Raw genomic sequence first — 26373 nt, forward strand, 5'->3', positions numbered from 1 at the left:
TTTTGCTCTAATTTGCAGTCTGTTACAAGTTTGACACTAGTTTCCGAAGGATTTTTGGCAGTGGGAGTTGACCGATTTCACAGATTCATAGACAGATTTCATGTAGTGTAGGATGAGCACAGGATAAGCTTTTTAAAACTTTGATTTCATCCAGTCAGAGGATATCAAACATGTTTGATATTTTGGTAACACTTCAGTATAGGGAACACATATAAACTATTAAAGGGTTAGTTCACCCAAAAATGAAAATTATGTCATTAATGACTCACCATCATGTTGTTCCAAACCCGTAAGACCTCCTTTCATCTTCGGAACACAGTTCAAGATATTTTAGATTTAGTCCGAGAGCTTTCTGTCCCTCCATTGAAAGTGTATGTACGGTATACTGTCCATGTCCAGAAAGGTAATAAAAACATCATCAAAGTAGTCCATGTGACATCAGTGTGTTAGTTAGAATTTGTTGAAGCATTGAAAATACATTTTGGTCCAAAAATAACAAAAACTACGACTTTATTTAGCATTGTCTTCTCTTCCGGAATTGATTCCATTGAATTGATTCCATTGAATGGATTCCATTGAACTGATTCCATTGAATCCTTTAATCTGTCACCGTTGGTAATGCACTTTTACGTCGCCGTGGTTGTTTTTGGCGATTAGGACATCTGCGACATGCACACTTGCGTGCCATTTAAAAAAATATAGCAATACCAAAATAAAATAAAGTAGAATAGCTTGAATACAGCGTGCATCTCCCTCAGACTGTAAATGAAGCTGCTGCTTCTTCTTCTTGTTTTACGGTGGTTGGCATCCAGTGTTTTGGTGCATTACCGCCCACTTCTTGTAAACGAAGCTCGGGCGCACCAGATAACACGTCAGCAGCGTCTTACATCAGCAGAGTCACTGCGAAGTCGTGAACGCGGATTGACAACAGACCCGGAATAGAATACAATGCTGAATAAAGTCGTAGTTTTTGTTATTTTTGGACCAAAATGTATTTTTGATGCTTCAACAAATTCTAACTAACCCACTGAATAAAATCTTTTGTTGTGGCGCTGAATATTCAGATCCATTGAGGGCTAAAACTTAAGTATACTAGTGTTTCTGTCATTGTGAGCATAGCAACCTGGAGGGAAACCTGCTTGTATACCTGTATGTGTTTGTTACTGTGTCAGGGGTCCTCTTAGGTCCTTCATGGTCCTTCACAAGAGTGCCATCAGAACATTGCACATTTCTTAGAGAAGTTGTGTTTGCTTCAGTTGTCCCTAACTTGCGCAACTGCAGTTCATTTAATGTGAGCGAATGACGTTATGAGAGAGGGCAATCAAGCGTGCTAAGGCTAATATAAACTAAAGATGCATTCTGTGATCGTAGATAAATGATATGGGGTTTGTTGTCCCAAGTAAATTCGTTCTTGAATGCATGGATACCAACAGTCAAACATATCACCTTTGCTACTAAAAAAAAAGATGCCTGTACATTTACATTCCTTTTAATTACATAAATGAGTGATAATTTAATTAGTTGCACATTAATTCAGACAATAATTCCTTGTCGAAATGCACACAAGTCCACTCTGCTAAAATTAGATTAAAAGAACAACATTTTAGTATTATAGACACTTCTCTCATGCATACATCAGCCTAAGAATGATTAGCTGATATCCCTCATTTCCTGTGTTTACTCTTTAATTAATTTAGATGCTATTATGGTGCATTTGTTCAGTTATTTTTAACCCTGTTGATTCAGAAGTGTAAATGAAGGTAATTGTTTGAAATGTGCACGTGCCTCAGCATGATCCAGACAGTTAGAGACTGCTGTAGACAAGGTTTCATTGTTCGCATCTCCTTCAGGTGGGAATAGGAGTCCAATTCCCTGTTGTGATGTTTAATTACTGGATTTTGTCAAATTACATGTTAATATTCTACTAGTTGATAACAGTCATTTCTAAATCAACAAATACCTGGCAAACTAAATGATGAGTTGAGTTTCGATTGTCAGCTTCATAAGACTCCAAACCATTAGCCAACAGCAATCTTTTGGCCAGAGGAGGATAATGTGTAAGAGAGCCAGATGAATACAGGGAATACATGCTGTTAGCCAACTACTTGACATGTCTTTCAACAGCCAGTTGTCAATGCTTAATTCAGAATAAGTAGACAGGTACGCCTGTTTTATGTCAAAGCACGGCACTGGATGACTTCATCAAAATCAGGACAACAGATGTCTCCCGTTTATTTTGTTAACTTTTATTTTTCCACAGCAAAACCGTACAGAACAATGCAAAGCAAAGAAGTGTTTTTCTATGGATCAGTTGTGTCAGTTAAAGTGAACTGTCACCAAATAAAATTCAAAAATAGTTATTGTTTTTGAATAGATTCCTAAATATTCCCACTCTCTACCATTGGTTGAACATATCCCTGATATCCCCGCCCTAAACTCCTGCCATTGGTTGAGCCAGTGTTGCTGTTGTCTAGTTAGTTGGGATGTTTAGAAAGTGCCTCAGATGCTCAGTGTTTACACTTTTCAGTGGAATAAACATACAAATGGTGTACTTACCCTGACAGCAACATAGTGTCGGCCTAAATCCAGCCCACATCTGGTCCACATGTAATCCACATGTACCAGATGTGGGCCGGATCTGGGCCGACACTATGTTGCTGTCTGGGTACTAAGTTGTCTCTGCATATTAAAGGGATAAAGAGATTCAGCTAATTATAAGCTACAATTATAATTATTATTATTATTTTTTTTTTGAAAATCGTTTCTGTCACTTTAGGTAGTTCTTATCACACAGACATATGTTCAAGTGTTAATTTTCCCAATAAGTTTTTTAAATAAGAACTTTGAAAATATGAACTATAAAGTATGGTCTGGACCTTGATGCTGCGGCTCCACCTCAGGATCACTACTGCGCAGACTCAGGCTCTTAGTGACGTAATTGGCAACAACCATTAGTCAACTGGGATATTTTGGCTTCATTTTTTGCAGTGGAAGGCAGAGAGACGCGCTGTCCATCTTGTTCTACAGTTTATGGTTATGATTTCATTCTTCTGTGGAACACAAAAACACAAGTCAAGTCAAGTCACCTTTATTTATATAGCGCTTTTTACAATGCAGATTGTGTCAAAGCAGCTTTACATTGATAACTGGTACATAATTTTTGCTGCACAGCAGCTCTTCAAGAATAGTGTCAATGCAGGCAGATCAAAGCACTGTTGAATATCAAATGCCAAGTCAAATGTCAAGTGTCCCCAACTAAGCAAGCCAAAGGCGACAGTGGCAAGGAACCCAAACTCCAACAGGTGACATCAGGTGGCAAACAAGTGGCAAATAGGTGTTAAAATGGAGGAAAAAAAAAACCTTGGGAGAAACCAGGCTTAGTTGGGGGGCCAGTTCTCCTCTGGCGAACAGTGCTTTGTTACGAATCAGGTTGCGTATCATAAGTCTGATAGGATCGCAACAATCAAAGTATTTATTTCAGTTCCATCCAGTTGAGGATCGTATTCATCACGCCGGTATGGACGGTTTGTTGAGGAACTATGCTACTGGCTGTCGTGTCGATGAAGAAAAAAAAAATTACGTTTCAGACATCCCACCTCTTCCGGGACTCTCTCGCATATTGATAGCGGTTGGCTAGAGTGCAAGCTACTTCCCGGAAATGAACTTTTGTAATGTTGAGAAAGACATTTTGGATGAAATATCCCACTAAATTTAATATCGGGGAAAACACTTTTAATGACTTTTGATTTGATATGTGTTCTGTCCACTTTCATAGAAGTTGCAGATGTGTTACTAAAAAGACTTCATCATATGATGAAAACTGACTAAGTCTTTCGAAGATGAGTCAAAGAGATGCTTATCTGTAATGTTACAAACTGAAAAGAAAAAAAAGTCCCTGGGCGTGTGTTCACATTGCTTGTTATTTTACTGGCAGACATTTCTCTCCCCCCAATTATCATGATATCATTTGTGAAAAATGAGACCTGGAAAACTCTCACTCCTCACTGTTTCATTAACACTCCTTAACCTCAAGATCATTTAAAGCTGTAAATAATACAGTCATTTAGATGGATCCCTGGCCTTAGGAAAAGGTGGTTAGAGAGCCACCCTGATTTCTAAAGACTCTTTTGTCTATAAAGGGAAACTGTTTTATTAGGTTTTGATTTGTTGAGTGTAATGACACGTTGAGCAGCTGTTGTACTGGTTTCTCTGATTAATCCCGCTTTCCCTTTTCCTTTGGAATGAAAAGTGTATCCTGGTTTTCATTTGTTAATCAGCTCTTTTGCATTCCACTATAACCAGGTGCCAGTGATTATATATGAAGACTTCAGATGCAAAAACCTTTAAGTGCCGTCTGAAATTTTCTTTTAAAATAAGCATTTTTATCAGGCTCATATGTTTAGGTTCAATAATTCCACTTTAATAGCAATGAAAAGGACCTATTAATTGCCATTAAAGTGAAATAACTGAACATGCTTGATAAAAATGCTTATTTTAGAAGAAAATTTCAGACGGCACTTTGCATCTGAGGTCTTCATATGTTTACCTAAATTGGATTTGGTCACTGTATAAATTTTTATAGCAGATTTATAGCAACAAAGAGGAGAAATGGCAGACATTCCTCCATGTCATGAGCTGTCACTTTTTCAGATATTGCGTGTGCAAGTAGAAAACCGCATAGCTCAAATGTCACCACTCTGCCAAAATACACAGCCCTTCCAGATCTAAAGAAACTCTCTGGATTGTTTTGCTGTCTTACGCCCGGCTTGTCATGTCTTGCACTTGTGGTAGCGGGAATGAACATTATGTTGAATGGATGCAGTTTTTTTTAGGATACAAGTTAAAAGCGTTAAGTGTAAAAAAAAAAAAACGGCTCTACTGAAGCTTTTGGCAATGCCCGAGGTTTATTTGGAATCAGGAGATTTCAGAGCAGGTGCCAACAGTATCAAACCGCATTCTACCTCGGTCTAATTCCCTGCTTCTCTCTTATGTCTTTACTCCTGAAAACCCCTCCCCACCTGTTTCCCCCCATTCGTACTCTAATTCGCATCCTCCAGTCTGCTTATAATGACTCATAAATGAAAAAGAGTCTAAAACCACATTGGAAATGGGATTCTGTTCTGAACATAGAAATAAGGCAGGAAGTTTTGGCAGGAAGTTTTTTAATTGTTTATCTAAAATGTTAAACAATTAAAGTTATGACCAGAGGTGTAAAGAGTACCTGAAATCCATGCTTCAGTTTAAGTACTATACAGTGAAAATGACTCCATTACAAGTTATAAGTCACCAGTTCCAATACAACTTGAGTAAAAGTCTTAAAGTATCTGATTTTAACAGAACTGAAGGATTTCACCCATACTGAATGTAGGCTCAAGGATGCACTAGTGTTCAACACCTAAGAGACATGCCAATGAAAAACAAGAAACAGTTGATTTGTTTGGAGAGCATTTGCGTCTTTATTTTTTAAAATCAATCTAAAACTGAACACCTGAAGATTGCAATATATCAAGGTTGACACAACAGCCTACAAACACTTAAGTTCTCAGTTTACAAAAGGGTCATTAGTAAACCAGTATCCTTCAAAAAGGTTTATAACGGATAAATGAAATAATGTTAATGTTAAAATTAAATATTCAAAACCTACTTGCACTGGACTGGTTTCAGCCTCATCACCAATGAGGCACTACAGGACGTCCTAATCTCATATATGAAACACTTGTTCGATTCACAACTACTTGTTAATGCGGTCGCATTCAAGACTAGGATAGCTGCAGGTTGGAGTAATGAGCGTGCTGAAAGGAGGTGTGCCAAAAGGTGAATTGCTACAACTGAAACTAACCCCTACCCCACACCCTGACAGACAGCTTTCACAACCAATGATAATGACCTTTCTCCCTACCTTTCGGCACACCCGCAGATACCCACACTTGTAGCCTTGTTCACAATTTTGGGTGGTAAGGGCAAAATGCACAAGATATAGTACCTTCAATGCCCTGTTGATGGCAATATCACTTCTTTTGTAGCAGAAATAAACTGCTGCAGAAAAAGTTTGGTGCCATGCAAAATGTAATTGCATTACTCATTACAAATGTATTGGAGTAAAGAGTACATATACTTTTTGCCATTGACATGACTGGGGAGAAGTGTCCCAATCAACCTGAATTCACCCTATTAAAAAACATAGTCAAGTAGAGAGTAAAGGTTGTTAATATCTGATACTAAAGTAGCCAAATTCTTCCGTATTGTGACATCCGAGTGAAACGGATTATTGTAAAGTAAAAAAAGGACTTGGTTCTATCCATAGGTTGCTGATTGGATAGAGGCAGATCTTAATGCAAACTTGCAGCCGATTTGTAAGAAAGGGGCAGGGTTTATGGGAACAATGGACATTGGAGAGTTTTGGCATATGTCACCAGAGAGAAGTCCACTGGAAGATTACAAATGACGAGATAAATGATAAAAATTAAACATGCATGAATTAACAGTTCACAATAACGTGCGTCTATAAAATAGGGTGAATTTTCATTTCATGCCGACTTGAAGATTCTGCTAAGATTTCTTGGTCACTAATCCAAATTTCACTGGTCGTCATTTGGACACAATGTTTAACCAGGCATCAAGAGTAAAGTGTTTTGGTTAAAAATATATTGTTTTCCAAAAGACCTCTAAAGGAAGGAGTAACCCCGACTGTAAATCTTTCATTTATTCCAGCTTGATGTGTTAAATCACTAGAGTTTCAGTAATTGAAGGTTTACATGTTTGTTAACCTGACAGCAGAAATGATGGCACAGTTGTTTATATCTTTACGTGTTGATAGACAGATAAAGAAAGGGGTTTTGCCCCTGGCTGACAGATCCTATCTAAAGATGTTAATATTGAGCTGCGCAACCACCATGTAAGAGCTGGAAAGTTGTGTGGTGTTTAAAGTGTGTGTGTGAGAGAAAGTGCCAATTCACTGAGCTGAGGTGGGGTAAACTGTTTTAAGAGAACACATGCTGCTCTCTAGTGTTTACCATTTGCTATTACAAATGTATACAGCATAATATGCAAGTTTTTAATATCATACATATTTATTCTTGATCATGTTAATATAATGTCACTCTAAGCATGTGCAAGATTTATACATTTACATTTAATCATTTAGCAAACTGATTTAAATAAGGAAAAGCATATTAAATGCATCATACTGTTTATTTCAATTTATTTATGTAGCCCTTTTCATGATACATATTGTTCCAAAGCAGTGCTGAAATACCATTCAGGATAAATTTAAAATGAATTTAAAATGATTTCAACAGTAGAATTACAAATGCAAAAATGTATTTATAATATAAATGTGAGAACACATACCGGTACATGTAAATACCACAGTAGAACTTTTTTTAAAGTTTTATTTAATTTTTTAATTTTATGTTAATCCGTAATATATTTTACAAAATATTTTATTGTATTTAATAATAAGGAATCCCCGTTTGGGAATCATATTATTATGCTTTAAATTGCCTTCATGCTGATTTGTTTTAATTAAAAAAGCTGCAATAACTTACAAAATACAAACCCGATTCCAAAAAAGTTGGGACACTGTACAAATTGTGAATAAAAACAGAATGCAATGATGTGGAAGTTTCAAATTTCAATATTTTATTCACAATACAACATAGATGATATATCAAATGTTTAAACTGAGAAAATGTATCATTTTAAGGGAAAAATAAGTTGATTTTACATTTCATGGCATCAACACATCTCAAAAAAGTTGGGACAAGGCCATGTTTACCACTGTGTGGCATCCCCTCTTCTTTTTATAACAGTCTGCAAATGTCTGGGGACTGAGGAGACAAGTTGCTCAAGTTTAGGAATAGGAATGTTGTCCCATTCTTGTCTAATACAGGCTTCTAGTTGCTCAACTGTCTTAGGTCTACTTTGTCGCATCTTCCTCTTTATGATGCGGCAAATGTTTTCTATGGGTGAAAGATCTGGACTGCAGGCTGGCCATTTCAGTACCCAGATCCTTCTTCTACACAGCCATGATGTTGTAATTGATGCAGTATGTGGTCTGGCATTGTCATGTTGGAAAATGCAAGGTCTTCCCTGAAAAAGATGACGTCTGGATGGGAGCATATGTTGTTCTAGAACTGGGAAATACCTTTCAGCATTGATGGTGCCTTTCTAGATGTGTAAGCTGCCCATGCCACACGCACTCATGCAACCCCATACCATCAGAGATGCAGGCTTCTGAACTGAGCGCTGATCATGTTTAGATATGGCTTCTTTTTTGACCTATAGAGTTTTAGCCGGCAACAGCGAATGGCACAGTGGATTGTGTTCACCGACAATGTTTTCTGGAAGTATTCCTGAGTGCATGTTGTGATTTCCATTACAGTAGCATTCCTGTATGTGATGCAGTGCCATCTAAGGGCCTGAAGATCACGGGCATCTAGTATGGTTTTCCGGCCTTGACCCTTATGCCAGGGGCGTAGTTTGCGGGGGGCTGGGGGGGAGGTAACCCCCCCAATATTCAAATCCATCAGTTACAATCCCCCCAATATTTCAACATGAAAATCACAGTAGATCTATACTAACATATGTATAATTCATTTATTTTGTAACAATAATTTTGTTTCTAATCTAATATGAGTTTGTCATAATAAATTAGTCAAAAAAGTACCCCCCTTCCATTGAACCGATTGGTAAAGCCCAACCAATGCGCGTCACATTTTTACCAAAACAGCGCGAGTGGAGCTCTACTGTTTGAATGGAGAGCACGGGAAGCACCAAAAAAAGAAGAGAACCGCTGCCCAGCCAACTATATTAAACTTCTCAGTACATGCTTTATTCTTTTTAACATCCCTCTTTGAACAGAAGGAAGTATGAAAACATTGTAATAGCAAAGCACACTCCACATATATTTTAGCTAGCTGATCCATTGCAATTTAGCCATAACTATCAGTGTAACTGTAACCAGTTACCAAAACAGCTGTCTGTTTCGTTACTTCATTTTTCAATAGTGTCTCATCAGTGACAAAAGTATTCACATCAGTGTTTTTCTTCCTTAAATTAATCTGACTTTTGAACGAATTGGCTTGAATGAACGATATAAATGGCACACTCATTAAAACGTCGAATCGCTGCCACCTACTGGCGGTTTCAATATTTAACATAATTTCTTTCTTTTTAGAATCACTCCGTTATGTTAGAATTTGGTTATAGATAAATTCCATAAAGTTATAATAGATAGATAGATAGATAAAGAAGAAATAAATTATCCAATAACACTACACATAAAACAGATTTATTTATTTTTTTATTAAAAAAAATAACAGGCAGCATACCAACGCTCAACCCCCCCAATGTTGAAACCAAATCTATGCCCTTGCTACGCCCTTTTCCGGCCTCTTATTGCTACCCGTCTCAACTTTTTTGGAATGTGTAGCTCTCATAGAATCCAAAATGGGCCAATATGTGGCATGACATTTCAAAATGTCTCACTTTCAACATTTGATATGTTATCTATATTCTATTGTGAATAAAATATAAGTTTATGAGATTTGTAAATGATTGGATTCCTTTTTTATTCACAATTTGTACAGTATCCCAACTTTTTTTGGAATCGGGTTTTTATTTAATTTTAGCTTTTAATTTAGTGTTTTTATGTATGTATTTATTTGCTTGTTTGTTCATGAATATGTTTTACAAAATGTTTGGTCTTTAATAATGAGGAATTTCAGAATCATTTGGTATATCATCATGCTTTAATAAATTACCTTTACACTGATTAGTAGAATTAGAATTTTAAAATCCTGCATTAACTAAAATGTGTTTTCAGCCTAATGATGACCTTTCCTCTGATTGTGTACTAGATCAAGCATCAGGCGGTGCTCTAGTGGTCACAGCTGTGCATCCGTTCACTGGCCAGCAGCCCGGGGATCTGAGCTTTGCTGCAGGAGACCGCATCACTGTTATCACCAAAACTGATTCCCAGTACGACTGGTGGGAGGGAGAACTAAGAGGGCAGGTTGGGATCTTCCCAGCCAATTTTGTGTCCTATAGCTGAAGGTACTTAAGATGGCAAAAAAAGCTCAATTTGATGACAAACGATATCTGGTATTGAAGGGTCCTTTTCTTTTGCACAGTTTGAAATGACATTTATGATGGTGTATATTTTTAGAAGCACTAGGTGTTCCCCCTCAAGGGTTGTATGAAGGGATGAAAAGGTGTGTTTTTTCAGTCTTCCGGCCATTGGTAAAATATTTTTTATTTATTTTGTTCCATTTGGTTATTGGTTTGTGGGTAAAGAGTTTCTATTTTACAGATTTATTTTTTAAATTATGCTATACTTTAGAAATGCATGTTTTTTTTATGCAGACAATAATTATGACTGAAATGCATAAAAAGTGACATTGTGCTATTTAAGTGCAGTTGCTCCAGGTATTTAGAATATGATAGCACATTGGTTTGTCATCGGCAAAAACACAGTAACACACAATTGTATGTTGTGCCATTTTTTTCTCTCTGAAAAACACTGAACAGTTGTTACACATGATAAGATTTAAAACTGGTTATGAAAACTATAGAGATGCCTTAATGAACTATAATGAACTATAAACACAAAACGTTCTATCTGACTTGATCTGTTACTTTAAAAAATAGTTTTATTTTAAGGAAGTGTTTGCTCTCTGTGCTTTAATCTAATTTATTGCATTTTGCACAACTGTTAATCAAACATGAATGATTGTTTTCCTATTGATTTTTAAATGTCTATAAATGTATATGAGTTCTAATAAAGATAATTTCCTAAATTAACTTCATATTAATTTGTCTGTGGTGCTGGTGTTAAACAGAATTCCCTTTTGTAAGATAAATGAGTTATACTATAAGTTATAAAAATATTGCATATTTATATATTACATAATGAATGGCGGTTTCATTTGCTTACACAAAGGAGGGCTCCTTGCCCACAAGGTGTCATACAAGCTATAAATAAGCAAATTATGTTTTATAACGGCAACATGAAAATTATTTTACACCTGGAAGGAAAAACAACTGAATGTTCAGTTACATGCTATACCTACATGTAATTTTGCCTCAGAGCTATACATAGATCATTGTACTGTATATACAAATATGTATAGTTAAAAATATTAATAACTTTATTGGTTATTAGTTGATCCTGTCGAAAGACTGATTAAATGTGTTTTGACATTTGGGTGAGGTTAAATGGTCGGTGTAAATGTATGCTGTACTGGGTTCTTGTGATCACTTTGTTAAACTTTCATAAAGAAACTGTAAAGATGTCCAAAAATCACATCATGTAATACTGATGACTCATTTTAAGAAACAGCTTCTTCTTATTTTTTTATTTTTTTTTAAAGGACACAAATAGAAGAAAGTTCAAGATGCATAATTCAGTTCTAAAACCACTTCAGCAAACAACTGCATACAGGAAGTCTTTGATATCAAGAAAAAGACCTTTTCCACTATAAAGAACCATTTGGATGGTTTTTCATGGATGTTCACAGAACCATAGATACCAATAAATAACCTTTTTAATAAAATCAGAAAGGTGCACATTATAGCTAAGTTGAAGACTGTAGTATTCTTGTTGCATGGTATATAAGCAAGCTGTTCAAAACAATGATTTAACCTACTATTTCATCGTAATAGTTGTGTAAGAATTACAGACTTTGTCCTCAAGTGTTTTTGTGAAAGTAAATATTTTACTTTTTTAAATTATAGGAAATAAATTCTGTGAATTTGTCAAATCTTTACAAAACAAAGGTTACTCAAAGGAGAAAAATTAATAGAATTGTGCATGTTTTTGAGCTGAAGATGTCCTCTATAAAGATATATTGTCCATATGTCCGTAGCAGCACTGAATGGTTCCAATATAACAGGAGTTTTGACATGTTCCAGTATCATCATCCAGAAGTAAAGTTCATTATTGACACAATCTTGAAACACCATTATATAATAGAATTCCTTGAAAATATCCTTTTAAAAAAATGCTGAAATCCTTAGCATAGACCCCCACTTATACTTGATTGTTATAAAAAAGACACTAAAATTTATAGAAAATATGAACAAGTCACTTTCTGCTATGACAGGATAGAATTTCCACTTTTTGACTATGCTGAGAGGGGACTGCATTCCGTTTGGTTCTTCATGTCCGTCTCCTTGGTAAAAGAAGCATCTGACTCCTGTTTAGGCTTCATGGGCCAACTGTCATTAAAACAAAAACATTATTATTTTTAATTGATGCGTAATGAATTGTATATATTCTTATTAAAATAGTGACTATTTGTCTGCAGCTAACCAGCATTTTTTCCCTTATTATATCTTTAAACAGGCTGCAATCTATTGGATATATAGAATGATACAGATGACATGGTGATGAAAAAATGCTGTCAAGGAATTACATTTACTGATAAGGTTAACATCTGATACATCTAGTTCACTAAAACAACTCTGACACACTATCCCATTGACATCTTTGGAATTCAAGATATTCCATACGTGTTCATGTTTGTTCCACCTGATCACCAGTGGCAGCTTGTGAAACAGAAGCTTTTCAGCTCTTTTCAGAACTTCAGGGCCATATCTTATATATGTGGCTCTTTATTGGCTTTCTATATGGCTGGTTTAGTACAATGACAACATACAGACACTGACCAAGAATGTTTCATTTAATTTAAATATGTAATTAATATATGTTAAAAGATGCATGTATTAAGTCATTGTTATTTTTAAATTTTAAATTTGTATGTATGTATGTGTATATTGTATCTCACCATGCGCAGCATGAGATCTTCAGTCTGGGCTGTTTTTCACAGTCCTGTACTGTGTCTGGTAAAGGTATGCCACTGGTCTCTGGGAGAAGCAGGCACAGGGCTGCACCAATGATTGGCCCACTGCTGTAACAGATCATAGCTGGCAGAGGAATCCCGCCTTCAGGGGTAACCACTGCATTTATAATACAGGCCACTCGGTAACAAAGACTAACCAGGCCGATACACTTCTGCCTGTGTAGAGTGAAACACTTTGTTAGTGAGAAAGAGACTTCAATTCAATGTGCATTTCTTGAACAATAAAGGAGGAAAATAAAATATTTTTTGCAACTGTTGCATTGTCCTCCAAAAACACAGTAACTACACATTTTGAGTTCTGAGTGAAATTTCTCTTTGGGTAAGTTTACACGACAATGATGTATTAAAAATGGAAAGGTTTTACATTTGCGTTTTTCACGTACAGTTGACAACATTGTAAAAATGATCCCCATTCACACAAATCCGCAAAAACAACTAAAAACGCTTGTGTTATGCATGCCAGGTCAGTAGTTGACAATGTCACTACAGGCCTATATTTTATATGGCTTTCAAAAAATTGCATTTTGAAATCTGTTTTCAAAAGTTTGTGCATGTAAACGGCCCTTAAGACTATGATCTGTCTTGTTTTAAATAGGATTAGCTCAACTATTCTCCGATTTAGAGAAAACTGAGTGTGTTAATATCACACCAATCAAAAAACTTCAGTGTTGGTGTAGTTACTGGATTTTTTTGTGACAGAATAAGTGAGCCATTCATTGAAAACATTCTTAGCAAGTTAGCAACATTGACTCAACCAATAGTGTATGTCTGGCTGACCAATGACAGGTGGGAGGAGTATTTGAGAAACACGTTTGAAAACAATCTTTTTTATTTTTTGTCATTCCATTTAAAATGACACACTTCACCTTGAACAAGCTCCAATCACCTTTTTTTAATGGCATTGATGGCCTATGAAGAAAACAGTTCTTGTTCTTCACACTAATAAAAAATGGTTCTTTTAATAATTGTGCACTGAAAGGTTCCTTGGGGAACCCAAAAATGGTTCTCCTACAGTATATGGCATCACTGCTCTGGCATCACTGTTCCATTTGGAACCTTTATTTTTAAGAGTGTAATATAAATGTAATATAAAACACTGTTACAGAGTTTAACTGAATTTGATTAGTTGACAAACTAACAGTGTTTTATAAACTAACACTGTAACAGTGTTTTATAAACTAATCATTTCTTATCTTTGCAGCAGATCTTGAGCAACAGGGTGTCCAACAATTTCTAATCTGAACACTTCAGATTAAGTGTGTTTAGTACTGTGCTGTTTGCTTACATATACACCAATATTATGTAACTGATGGAAAAACAGTTTTACAATGTCTACCATGAGTCAGCATATTTATTATTCTGAATGTCTACCTGCGTCTCGCACTGTGGATCAACAATCCAATATCTCTCTAACAGTGCCGGAAATGCCACAGATGTTCTTTTGATTAGTACTGAATACTCTCATAAATCAGCACATACTCATATTGTCAGGATTATGTTTGGTTTCATTGTCTTTTTGTTCATGTATGTGTGTTTCTTGTCTTTCCTTTCCGTTTAGCCTTGTTAATCACCTTGTTGGTTTCCCTATTTTATAGCCCTGTTTTTTCAGTTGTGTTTATTGGTTCTTGTCTTTGTTAATTTCGTTAATTTCATTAAATCTGATGAAAAATGTTCATCGATTACCTTTTTTCCCCATGATTAAGATAAGACGATGATGAGATGATGTCGTCATTAAACAATGACTGCAACATATGCTGCCTTCATCGGAAATTTAATAATTCCCACTACTGAAGTTGTGATTACGAGCTCATCGCAATCCAGTTTCAAAATTGGAGGGTGTTCATGTGCAATTTTTACCTAGGAAACTCATATTTACAATAATTCCGAGAGCATGTGAAGGCAGCATATCTCAACATGCAATATTGTTGGCGAAAAAAGACGAGACTAAATGTAGTTTAAAAAATAAAAACTTCCTTAAAACCCTCTATAAGCTTTCATTATTGTAGTTGCCAGATGTCAAGATTTTGAATACCCAATCAGAGCTTTTCCCTTAAAGTGATTGAAATTTTCTGTTCTGTGTTTTACTTAATATTTACAATGTGGCAACCAAGTGCAGAAAGCGCCCAAGTGACAAACAAGTAAGTTCAACATGTGTTTTAATAGAAAAACAATCTAAATATATGGAATTATTGGAAGTACTGACAGAAGTTTCTTGTTTTACCAGTTTTCATAATGTATAAAGTGTGTTAATTTATATGATAAATAGGCTAAATGAGGTAAAATAAACCATGTGTATGAGTTGACATTCTCAAGCTCAAACATGCATTAAGCTTAAGCCTAGTCTGTGAAACTGGGGCTATGTCAACTAAAACTTGACTAAACAAAAACACGACTGGTTGACTAAATATAACTAAGATGTATTTGACACAGGACTAAGACTAAGACTAAATTTAAAAATTGCTGACAAAATTAAAACTATTTCTGTGGTCTTATATTATCCTGTAATGCTCCTGGCAATCTCCTACATATTTTGAGTTTTGTGATTAAAGACTTTGAATTTCTGGTTTGTGTGTGTTATTTTCAGCACCACAACGTGACATGCATTTTAAAATATTTTTATATAATATTTTTGAAAAGTGAAGAAGGTCTTGCATATTTTAAGACTGAAAGATCAGAACATTAACACGGTAGCCTTAAGGTGTGTTTTGAACTTAGAGACAAGTTATCTAATTATCTGGCCAATAATGTGTTTTATCAGGTAGGCTTGTTTGGGTATTGTGTACCTTATTACAGTTGGGAACAGCTCAATCCCATAGAGCACAGAGACACAGGAGGTAGACTGCATACACAGCTTGCCCATCAGCGCCAGAGTCATAACAAGGGCAGGCATGTCTGTTCAGAAAGAGAGATAGCAAATAACAGTTGTAAGAGTGATATTCTTAAATGAACCTACACATATAGCTAAGAATTAAGCAATATCAGATCATGATAAGACTCTGCTCATGTATTGTATTTCAAAGACTGTGTCCCTCACCGCAGAACTTGGAAACGAGGAGGGACAGCATACAGGAAATGCCACTAAGGAACAGCGAACCCATGCTGAAAGGCCTGCGGCCCCATCGCTTCAACAGAAATGGAAGCAGCAAAGACGGAGCCTCTGATAGTCCAGAGAAAAACTGCGCCAGATAGATATTTACTCCAAAACTTCCCACACTGAAGCAGATCCCATAATAAGTGAGAGCAGATGCAAAACTGTAAAATACATCAAAAATGAGTGTGAAAGGATTGTGTGGATAATAGAAATATCTATGAATATTTTCAGGTATTGCCAGTAGTTACAGAGAAAAGAAGTTATTAGAAATGTATCTAACTGGAGATGACAAACTTGCCAGTGGGGTGTCATGTAACAGCCCCTCAATGTTACATCATTCAGGAGGCAAACTATTTAATTTGTGCTTTAAAAAAAAAAAACAAGTCCAGTAAGACATTCCTCAAAGTGCAAGATCACCTCCCTCTGTGCCACATACCTAGAAATCCTCCAAATCTATGAAAAACACATGTGCTATGTTCAAAATACAGTACAGCACTGTACAGACAGGCAGATAGAAATTGCATTACCACAGTTAAACTTCCATACCCAATGTAACTCATGATAAACAGGCGCAGCAGTATAGTATGTGATGTAAAGTTGGAGAAATTTGACTCTGTTTTAGTGGAGGTCTTCTCTGAGGGTGACTTCTTCGTCTTAATGTCCACAGACTCCAAAAGCTGTCAATGAAAGGAACATACAATTTATGTTTTCATGTTAAAAAATTGCATGCCTCTACACTCTCCATAAACATTTGAGTAGTTCTAGATTACAACCTAGTGTCTTACAAGATCCAAGTAGTGCTTGTCTTCAGGACTTCTATTCTGATAGCCCTCTAGTGTTTCCATCCTCTTATTAAGAAGTAGCCATCGAGGAGATTCTGGAAGAAAGCTAATAATTGCTAAAATTAGTAAATTATGCAACACACTTTAACATGCATTGAAGATGTTGTGTTCGTTGTACTAACAAATAAAAAGGTAGAAAGAGGATCTGAGGGATGCCTAGTGCCAGATGAAACTGCATCCAGCCACTGGTCAAGAAAGCTACGGCCGCCAATCCCATCATTCCCAGACTGAAGATGAAAGAAAACAGGGTGGGTGGCCAGATACGATACTTGGGCAGACTCCATTCAACCCCTGAGAAACCAGATAAGCATTTTCATCAGGCTTAATGAATCAATGAAAATGACATATTTTAAGATGTGTCAGTACAAGCTGCTTTCAGTTACAACAGCTCAAACATGCATTTTAGTCTAAGAATAGCTTAAGCCTTGTCTTTGAAACCGGGGATATGTTGTACAATTTTGATATTCAACGTGGAAGTAAGGTGTTTTCTGTGAATGTGGGAGACTTCCAATTTATTAGCTGCTATAGACCATATGAAAATATATTATAGTAATTTATAGTAAATTCTAGAGTGTTTTTGAACCATACTATAGTAAAGTACGCGAATTAATTTGTTGTGGTAATTCTATATATGCTGTGGTTTATATAACTACTGTAGTAAGCTAATATAAACAAATTACTTTACCCAATACTGTACTAAGTTTTCTACAACTATAAGGTAGCTATATTATACTCCAAAACACTAGTTTACTGTAAAAACTAAAGTATACTACAGTATTATAACACAATAGTAAACTATAAATTACTGTAGGCCTAGTATTTTTTCATGAGGGAGGGAAATAACGAGAACAATATCAAAGTGCAGTAAACTGTAAAAACGTTTGTGCTACAAACCACTGTTTATAATTAAGACAATGCATTAAAATAATATGGTAAGAAATACCAGTTTGCAATATCAAATATAAACATAAACGAGCTGTTTTGTACAGCTAAAAATAACTTGCAGCGAATGACACCGGAAATCAGACACCTTCAATTTACAAATGGCTGCGCGCGCTCGCTCTTACCTGAAAAATAAGGTGGATAGCCAGCCACAGCCTATATTTAAAGTTTGAAAAGTGGTACAGTGTTAATACAGAATAAGAAGACAGTACCTAAACTGTAGGTGCAGATGTGAATGGCACAACAGGCTGCGCCACTGATGCAGCGGGCAGTCAGGTACGCGGGCACATACGGCAGAAATGCCACCACCAGGGTAGCGACTGCATGGACCACTGAGCAACAAATGAGAAGTAATTTCTTTCCATACCTGATTGGAGGGAGAAAATACACTTTTGTAACTCGAACTCTTTAGTCGCAAAAGCGCCTGTCAGAAAAGGGAGAATACCAACCTGTCAGATAGAGCGCCACTGAATAAAGAGCCGATAAGTAAACCCGTCATATATGTCGCTTGCCCATGTGCAAAATGATTTGCCTCGTGACACGTGAGATCCTGCTGCAAAATAGATACAGTGTGTAACTCACTGAATACACGTGCTGGGCTTTAAATAGGCTATATATTGTGCAATCCTACTCACACTTGTAAGGTCGCTGTGATTGTCTGTCCGAGTTGTGATGTTGGAAATATTAATGTCCACTGTGTGGTTCAGAGACTTGCTCTCTATATTCTTACTGCAAGGCGTAATGTATAACGTAAACACATCCACGAAAAATGTAAAGGCTGTGAAAAAGATCGGTAAAGTAAGGATCAAATAAACATGTATTTGTAGTGGACCAACAAACCGACGAAAAGCGCCGTCCGTCTTCATTTCGCCGGTGATCTGAGGTAAGTTCCGTTATAAAGGAGTAATCCTAAATAAACTTACAAGAACGAACACTGATCTTTCACTGAGAGTTAGCACGTGTTAATGTTCCTGGCATCTTGACTGGGACTTCTGAAGACGTCTTCTCTCCTTCCTCTGGTTATGTGAATATCATAGTTGTTTTGGATTCCTTGAGTTAGAATCTCTCACCAGTGACGCGACGGGGTCAATAAGGCACAGTAGTCTCCGTATGACACTTTATCTGGCATAAGCTATGCTGTTTACCTGGGTGTGAATTGTAAACTTTCAGTTTCAAAAGGGTTCTGTTTCCGCAAAAGTGAAATAAAACATAATCACTGTACATTTGTTTCTTATTTTACACACAAACGCTAAGAAGTAGCCTACCTAGTAGCCTATACCAGTTATTAGGCTACTCCAAACAAATATTAAATGGTGGGTCTGAGATGGCAACTCATTTTGACGACACAAAACTGAAATGAAATTGTCTGTGAGTGTAGATCATAGTAAACAGTAGCCTATATTTGCCAACATGTTATCTCAAATAGACCCCTTGCTGTCCAGAAGACATCCTTGCAAGATGAGGCAAAATTACTACCATTTTCTGATTTGCAGATTGTGTTTATTTCAAGATGTTAATTATTATTAGCATTCAGAGAAATTCAGACAGAGGAACTGTAATGAATATAAATATCTGATTTTGCAACTAGCCTACCTGCTAGTAGTTACATGTTTTATATAGATACTTTATACATAGGCTAACACAAATGCAAACTAAACACAAAATACACACACAAAATAAAAACAAGTACAATAGATAAATTGGATAATTGTATAAAAGTCACAAGACACGCTCAAAACATTAAAATGTGTAGGCCTATCAAATAAACATGTTGTGTTTAACAATTTAGCAATCTCAACAATTCAACACAGTCCTTTAATAAATAAAAATAAAGCATTCAGCCCATGGGTGCCCAATCCTGTTCCTGGAGACCTTTCTGCAAAGTTCAGCTCCAAGTTTGATCAAACACAAATGGACCAGCTAATTAAGATCTTCAGAAGCACTTGGTAAGTTCAGTCAGGTGTGATGGATCAAGGTTAGATCTTAACTCTGCAGGTAGCAAGAGCTTAGAACCCAATAGGCGACACTTTGATACTTTTTGGGTATTAGCCACTAGATGGCGCTCCGGTAGCGCGGCCGCTATTATGGGCTGAAAATACTAACTGGACCATAGAATCCTTCACATCTTACGCATCCAAAATCGGCGAATTTCACTGCCAAATCAGAAGCGCAATAGAACATTAAAAAAAAAAAAAAATCAAGTCACCAGTAAATTGTATGTCTCCTACAGTAAATGTTGTCTTATATATGTTTTATTTTACCAGTTGTGGAATCCAACCATTCATCCATCTGAGGTAATGTAGTTAGCCTACTTTATTGAGTATTTTATGCAGCTTTACACGTTTATTAGGCTAATGGTAATTAATAAATTTAAGATCATCATGTTTGCAGCGAACAATATATTTTAGACCTAGTGGAGTAATAGTAATAATATAGGTCTGAATTTAAATATATTTTACGTTTTAATGGATCAAGCTACAAACATGATCTTATAATACATGATGCATTGCTGTGTCCATTATCGCATAATTCCCACTTTTGGACACTTGCTTCCATGGGCATTAGGCAAAACTACAAAATCAAGCTGTTATAACTGACTGGGTTTTCTAGAGAGCAAAGGTTTTGTGAAAAAAGTGGAAAACTTAAACACAACGTGTGTAAAATAAACAGTTAAAAGGATTTGATTATCACTATAGTATTTTATTCTGTGTTGTCATCATTCAGGTTGGATTTCAGCTTTAATGTAAATTTTTTAAACAAAGCAGCTGATATTGCCATAGAAACTAGTGGGCTACCGACTCGCTTTCACTCCAAAATGGCGGAAACGCAGGGCTGCTGCTGGGCGCCCGTGTTTCAGCGCAACGTTCTATTGACTTCTTGTTAGTGTTTATTCTTTGCAGGTAGTTAGATCTCCAGGGACAGGATTTGGAACCCCTGCCTGTAGCATATCGGTTTCTCTAGTACTATTCTTATTATTTTATAAACAACTCATTACTGACACCAAGTGGTATCTCTAGTCTAAAACAATTATATTTTCTAGTGTCCAAGCAATTAAAAAAACATAAAAGCCAAGTCTCATAAAAAAAAAAAAAAAAAAAAGATTAGTCTAACTCTCTTTTGACACAATGACACAAGTCTTACACGAAGACCTCCGTCAATCCATCACATTTACTCAGTGAGGTACTGATGAGACTCCGTTCATCAGCGACCCTTACAGACATTAAATGAAACACGATTCCCGCCAACTGCGCTGTAAAAATCCCGCGTGAACCACGCCTTTGCTTTAGCAAGCTCCAACTGAAGGGAGGGCGGAGGTGCGCGCGAAATGTTTGGCTTTCTCGTTGGATAATAACGGATGGAAGATGGGTGGCCTTTCTACCAGTATCCGCCGTCGGTTCCCTAAACCTCAGGACTTGGGTTAAAACTGTCTTCAATCCTGCGACCGTTTTCGTGTAGGGGAACAGCCTTGTGAGAATTTCCATTGATGTTTGTTAGGATTGTCCTACGGGTTAAAATAGATTAGGAAAATTAGTAGGCCTAAATAAGAACAAAACAACAGGGTATATGATAAATGATAAAAACAGAAATGTTAGAGAACCGTTAATAACTTAACAAAAAGTAGTATCTGGTTACAACTAATAAAAAAATATGCCAACAGTTTTGTATGAATAAGCATACTATTTTTATTCAGTATTCAGATGTGATTCAACTGTATATTAATAAGGAGATCATACACTACAGATCTGTTTAGTTTGTAGTCAAAAAATGGAAAGAAAAATTATGCATTTTGGGTTCGCTTGACAATTAATGTTGTTATTCACCCAAAAATGAAATTTCTGTCATTAATTAGGCTACTCACCCTCATGTCATTCCAAACCCGTAAGACTTTTGTTCATCTTTGGAACACAAATTAAGATATTTTTGATGAAATGCAAGAGTATTTTTTTTATCTCCCATTTACCGCATTCAAGGTCCAGAGAAGTAGTAAAGACATTGTTAAAATAGTCAATTTATTTATAGACTAATTTATTAATTTAGTTGCCTTCGGGAGATTAAAAAAAAAAAAAAATCCTCAGATTTCATCAAAAATATCTTAATTTGTGTTCCGAAGATAAAGGTCTTGCAGGTGTGGAACGACATGGGGGTGAATATAATATCTGATTTTGCAACTAGCCTACCTGCTAGTAGTTACATGTTTTATATAGATACTTTATACATAGGCTAACACAAATGCAAACTAAACACAAAATACACACACAAAATAAAAACAAGCACAATAGATAAATTGGATAATTGTATAAAAGTCACAAGACACGCTCAAAATATTAAAATGTGTAGGCCTATCAAATAAACATGTTGTGTTTAACAATTTAGCAATCTCAACAATTCAACACAGTCCTTTAATAAATAAAAATAAAGCATTCAGCCCATGGGTGCCCAATCCTGTTCCTGGAGACCTTTCTGCAAAGTTCAGCTCCAAGTTTGATCAAACACAAATGGACCAGCTAATTAAGATCTTCAGAAGCACTTGGTAAGTTCAGTCAGGTGTGATGGATCAAGGTTAGATCTTAACTCTGCAGGTAGCAAGAGCTTAGAACCCAATAGGCGACACTTTGATACTTTTTGGGTATTAGCCACTAGATGGCGCTCCGGTAGCGCGGCCGCTATTATGGGGTGAAAATACTAACTGGACCATAGAATCCTTCACATCTTACGCATCCAAAATCGGCGAATTTCACTGCCAAATCAGAAGCGCAATAGAACATTAAAAAAAAAAAAATCAAGTCACCAGTAAATTGTATGTCTCCTACAGTAAATGTTGTCTTATATATGTTTTATTTTACCAGTTGTGGAATCCAACCATTCATCCATCTGAGGTAATGTAGTTAGCCTACTTTATTGAGTATTTTATGCAGCTTTACACGTTTATTAGGCTAATGGTAATTAATAAATTTAAGATCATCATGTTTGCAGCGAACAATATATTTTAGACCTAGTGGAGTAATAGTAATAATATAGGTCTGAATTTAAATATATTTTACGTTTTAATGGATCAAGCTACAAACATGATCTTATAATACATGATGCATTGCTGTGTCCATTATCGCATAATTCCCACTTTTGGACACTTGCTTCCATGGGCATTAGGCAAAACTACAAAATCAAGCTGTTATAACTGACTGGGTTTTCTAGAGAGCAAAGGTTTTGTGAAAAAAGTGGAAAACTTAAACACAACGTGTGTAAAATAATCATTAACGGTTCTTAATTTGTGTTCCGAAGATAAAGGTCTTGCAGGTGTGGAACGACATGGGGGTGAGTACTTAATGACAGAAATTTCATTTTTTGGGTGAACTAACCCTTTAATTCAAACTAAAAACCTGTCAATAACTTAGGCTACTGTACATTTTTAAAACAGACAACGGTTTAAAACATTTATATATATAAATGTTTTATGTGTAAAAAAATATTTCAATAGGCCTGAAGTTTGAAACTGAGTAGGCTATAGCTTTAGTCTGAAGGTCTTATCTCAAAGTCTGCTCCTCACTTGCCCAAATCATTTCGAAATATGACCTTAGATAATTAACTTTATTTTTTTTTAAAAAAAACTGAAAACTTACACACTAATTACACCATTTGAATGCCCATTTGTGCCTTATTAGGCTAAGCAAGAACAGATTTCATAGTATTTTTTTATTTCAAATAAAACTAAGTGATAAAACAGCATGGGGGTTTCCATGTGGTGTTCCAGAAGCTAATAACAGTGCAATAGTTGCATGTAGGCCTTTCATTAATCTGTTTTCTCTCTTCAGTCCCTGAAACGATACTAAAAATGAATATACTGCATATTTATGGACACATGTCCATTATAGCTAATGATAGGCATTGAATTAAGCTATTGAAAACCCAGTATTAAATTACTTCCTTATTTAGATTGCCACATAAGAATTAAATACTCTCAGTTTGTCAAAATAAAGTTACAGTAACTTACCTTTGAGTGTAGGGTCTTGTCGGGTTGAAAACTCAGGCGAGACAAAATCTCCCTTGCTACTAAAGCAGAAAAGTCTATTTGCTAAAATGTATTAAATGCTCCTGATTCGGCTTCAACTTCAGTGACTGCTCTTTCTCAAGACTCAGGGTGTTGCATCTATAGGATTTAATTGCGTAAGCGATCACATGTCTACGTGTCTGCAGTCTATTTGCATCACTGGCCCACAGCTCACATGTCCTGACGTTTGGAGATGAGCTTGAATGCAATTAAATTGATTATTTACTGGGTAATCCATACTAAAAACTGTTTGATGCTCCCACAATTCATAGGCATTTCACAGGTTAGATATGGTTAATTTTATGATTAAAAACAACATCACAACAAATTACTGACATCATTCTGTGCTGGAGTCCTATATTTGGCCTTGCACTCTGTAAATCTCAGCAAGGATAATAGCAATCAGACGTGATTACCTTTATGACGTCAATGGATTGTGTGTCATCTGCTGTAAATATGAAGCTCTGATAGAGTATAGATCAGAAATACATACTGCATATATATCACAGAAAACAAGTGATGTTTTGAGATTAATGCCATGTTTTATTTCATTCACAGAAACTCTTGCATGTCACATGGCATTTTCCCAGGGGCTCTACCATTTCTCTACTACCATTCTGCTGGTGTTCAGTACTATGGGAAAAAGAACATTCAGGTGCATGTAGTACAGTAAATAGACTAAACCGTATACCTCCCTTTGGAAATAAGAAACATGAAAATGTACAAATTGTCATATCAGGGCAAATATGAGACAGGCAAAGGCAAGGAATTTCTCAGCTTTTGAAGAACCTAAATAGAATTATGACCTAAATACAAGCAGTCAGTTTCTATTGGTAACTGGCTTTTGTAAAGATTGGATTATTTACACTGATGGAGTATAAAGAACTATTGTCTAACTGTAAACAGATAAAATTCTATTTAGTTAGTTAAAAATTGACTTGCATTACTAAATATTTTTATGTTCCGATAAACTTTCATTTCTCTCATTGCTCTAACTGAATATTGTTCGACACAATCAAAAAGAAATTAAGAATGTAAAGGTGCGTAAAATATACATATTTTAAATCAGTCTCTCTGAACACTTCTTAAAAATCTCCATTTTATGTCCACACTCATTCTTTTGCAACTTCACCATAACCATATGTGTCCCCTTTCAAACTTATCATGCTTGATAATGCCAATACTTAATTGACACCTCCTCTTCCACAAATGTGATCTCAATGTGGGTTCTGTGCATTCAGTGTTTCAGTGCTCACTTTGGTTAAATACTTTCCATTGTCACAGATGCAAAAAACACATCAGCATGGACCATTCAACACAAAATCCTTCAATAACATTCTGCTTCCATTCACTCTTTCCTCAATTTACCACCAAGAAGGAAATGCACATTTCCTTGTTCTCCTAACCTTCATACTAAGAGCTAATAACCTTTGATCAAACCAAACCAGCAACCCTCTGTTAATATAACATTTTTTTTTTGAGAACGCTAATTTCTTTTGAAAGACAAAACTCTCAGGAAAAGAGCAAAACTACAGTTACAGAATTACAGAAACTTCCCCCTTCACCCTGATTTCTTGGGGAATTTTCGGCCAGCGCAAGCATGGCCTTCCAGCCAGAGTTTTGACCTCTACAGTCTTCATATTGAATGGATTGCTATCTCTTACAAGCTATTAGGGTTGAGTTGAGAAGCCTAAGTGCTGCCTTGAGCACAGACCGTGCTGCTGGCAGATATATTCAGGGTGAAATGACTCTTTGCGCTAATGCAGCAATCTGTAGACTCAGCCACCTCTCCCTCTCTTTCACAGATGGCAGTCATTGGCCCACTAGGAATGCGGCTGCGGCTGTTGTACCGACTGCTGGCTGCGGAAGGTGGTGTGCTCGAACGCCCATATTTTAGGGGTGTTAGTCCAGCGGTAAGGCGGGGCAAGGCTCCCTCCGTACGTGCCCACTCTTCAGGTGCTCTCCTTCTGCTTGTCGGAGAGGTGCACAGTCCTTCAGCTTGTCCATGCTCCGAATTAGCCCTCTGGAAACGGGGGTCTGTGGATTTGAGAATCTCAGTGGCTGACATGCGGAAGCTGGACTCTGAGCGGCTGCCCTTCTTAAGTAGCAGAGCTTTAAAACTGTCATTGCTCGTGGTTGAGCGCCGCAGGCTGCGCTGAATAGAGCCGGACTGACGTGGCAAGGAAGGTAGGCTGGGGCAGGATCCGGTTGGAGTGACAGGTGGTGAAGGGAGGACGCTACGGCAGCGTTCCTCTTCAGAGTCGCCACGGCCCAGGACCTTCCTCTTTGACCTAGGGATTAAAAAGACAGTAGGACAGGTTCTCAGGTAAGCCTTTGGCATGGTTACTGCATGTCTTCTTGTTGATGATGTTGATAACATGAGTGGGTAATTTCCACTTGTAGCATTTTTGCACTTTAGTTCATGAGACTCATTTGTTGTAGGAATAAATAACAAATAATTAAGAAGTCATTCAACATAATGATGAATATCTAAATATGTCTACAAATGTTTAGCATTGTATTTTCAGGCTTGAAAATCATCAGATGCCATGAGGTATTGGTAGAGGTGAAGTGTGTATATTTGTATTT

At 36.4% G+C, this 26373-nt stretch overlaps 3 protein-coding genes and 1 long non-coding RNA gene across 12 annotated transcripts in view; 2 read left to right on the forward strand and 2 right to left on the reverse strand.

The window, feature by feature from the left end:
* The window catches only part of sh3yl1 (SH3 and SYLF domain containing 1), a 40498-nt gene extending 29561 nt beyond the window's left edge, over positions 1 to 10937 (forward strand). Inside the window, exon 10 of the mRNA XM_067368266.1 lies at positions 9861 to 10937. Within this exon, the coding sequence (XP_067224367.1) occupies positions 9861 to 10054 (194 nt within the window). The 3' untranslated portion in view covers positions 10055 to 10937. The remainder of the gene's footprint in view (positions 1 to 9860) is intronic.
* A 425-nt stretch (positions 10938 to 11362) lies between these two features.
* Positions 11363 to 18807, reverse strand: si:dkey-190l8.2. Of its 6 annotated transcripts, none has more exons than XM_067367130.1 (11): positions 18662 to 18807; positions 18374 to 18516; positions 18188 to 18291; positions 17951 to 18105; positions 16919 to 17087; positions 16740 to 16842; positions 16501 to 16631; positions 15898 to 16115; positions 15647 to 15755; positions 12789 to 13019; positions 11363 to 12219 (listed from the first exon to the last, which is right to left on the reverse strand). In XM_067367130.1, exons 3-11 carry the CDS (start codon positions 18235 to 18237, stop codon positions 12126 to 12128), a joined length of 1260 nt encoding a protein of 419 aa, XP_067223231.1. In that variant the 5' UTR covers positions 18238 to 18291; positions 18374 to 18516; positions 18662 to 18807; the 3' UTR covers positions 11363 to 12125. The 6 variants fall into 6 exon arrangements, with proteins under 6 accessions (XP_067223231.1, XP_067223230.1, XP_067223229.1 ...); XM_067367129.1 differs by having other exon boundaries at positions 18188 to 18288; positions 18374 to 18467; positions 18579 to 18807; XM_067367128.1 differs by having other exon boundaries at positions 18374 to 18467; positions 18579 to 18807.
* A 3792-nt stretch (positions 18808 to 22599) lies between these two features.
* Positions 22600 to 24443, forward strand: LOC137006403 (uncharacterized). Its single transcript, XR_010892507.1, has 3 exons — positions 22600 to 22615; positions 23019 to 23051; positions 24343 to 24443. It is a non-coding gene; the product is annotated as an uncharacterized lncRNA (long non-coding RNA).
* A 1028-nt stretch (positions 24444 to 25471) lies between these two features.
* Positions 25472 to 26373, reverse strand: part of nhsl1a (NHS-like 1a) — a 54068-nt gene continuing 53166 nt past the window's right edge. For all 4 annotated transcript variants that reach the window (XM_067367122.1, XM_067367120.1, XM_067367121.1 and 1 more), the window contains one exon: positions 25472 to 26075. In XM_067367122.1, coding sequence (XP_067223223.1) covers positions 25475 to 26075 — 601 coding nt within the window. In that variant the 3' untranslated portion in view covers positions 25472 to 25474. The remainder of the gene's footprint in view (positions 26076 to 26373) is intronic.

Source organism: Chanodichthys erythropterus, chromosome 18 (genome assembly GCF_024489055.1).
Source record: "Chanodichthys erythropterus isolate Z2021 chromosome 18, ASM2448905v1, whole genome shotgun sequence".
Classification (NCBI taxonomy): Eukaryota; Metazoa; Chordata; class Actinopteri; order Cypriniformes; family Xenocyprididae; genus Chanodichthys; species Chanodichthys erythropterus.

What these genes read in the sequence shown, in the direction of transcription:
- si:dkey-190l8.2 (XM_067367124.1), bottom strand. Translation starts at nt 18,604, where the DNA reads ATGAAGACGGACGGCGCTTTTCGTCGGTTTGTTGGTCCACTACAAATA. An exon ending in CCTCGTTTCCAAGTTCTGCG is followed by an intron (nt 15,756 to 15,897) that starts GTGAGGGACACA and finishes CTTTCTGAACAG; the next exon opens with ACATGCCTGCCCTTGTTATG. An exon ending in AAGATCTCATGCTGCGCATG is followed by an intron (nt 12,220 to 12,788) that starts GTGAGATACAAT and finishes TTTTAATGACAG; the next exon opens with TTGGCCCATGAAGCCTAAAC.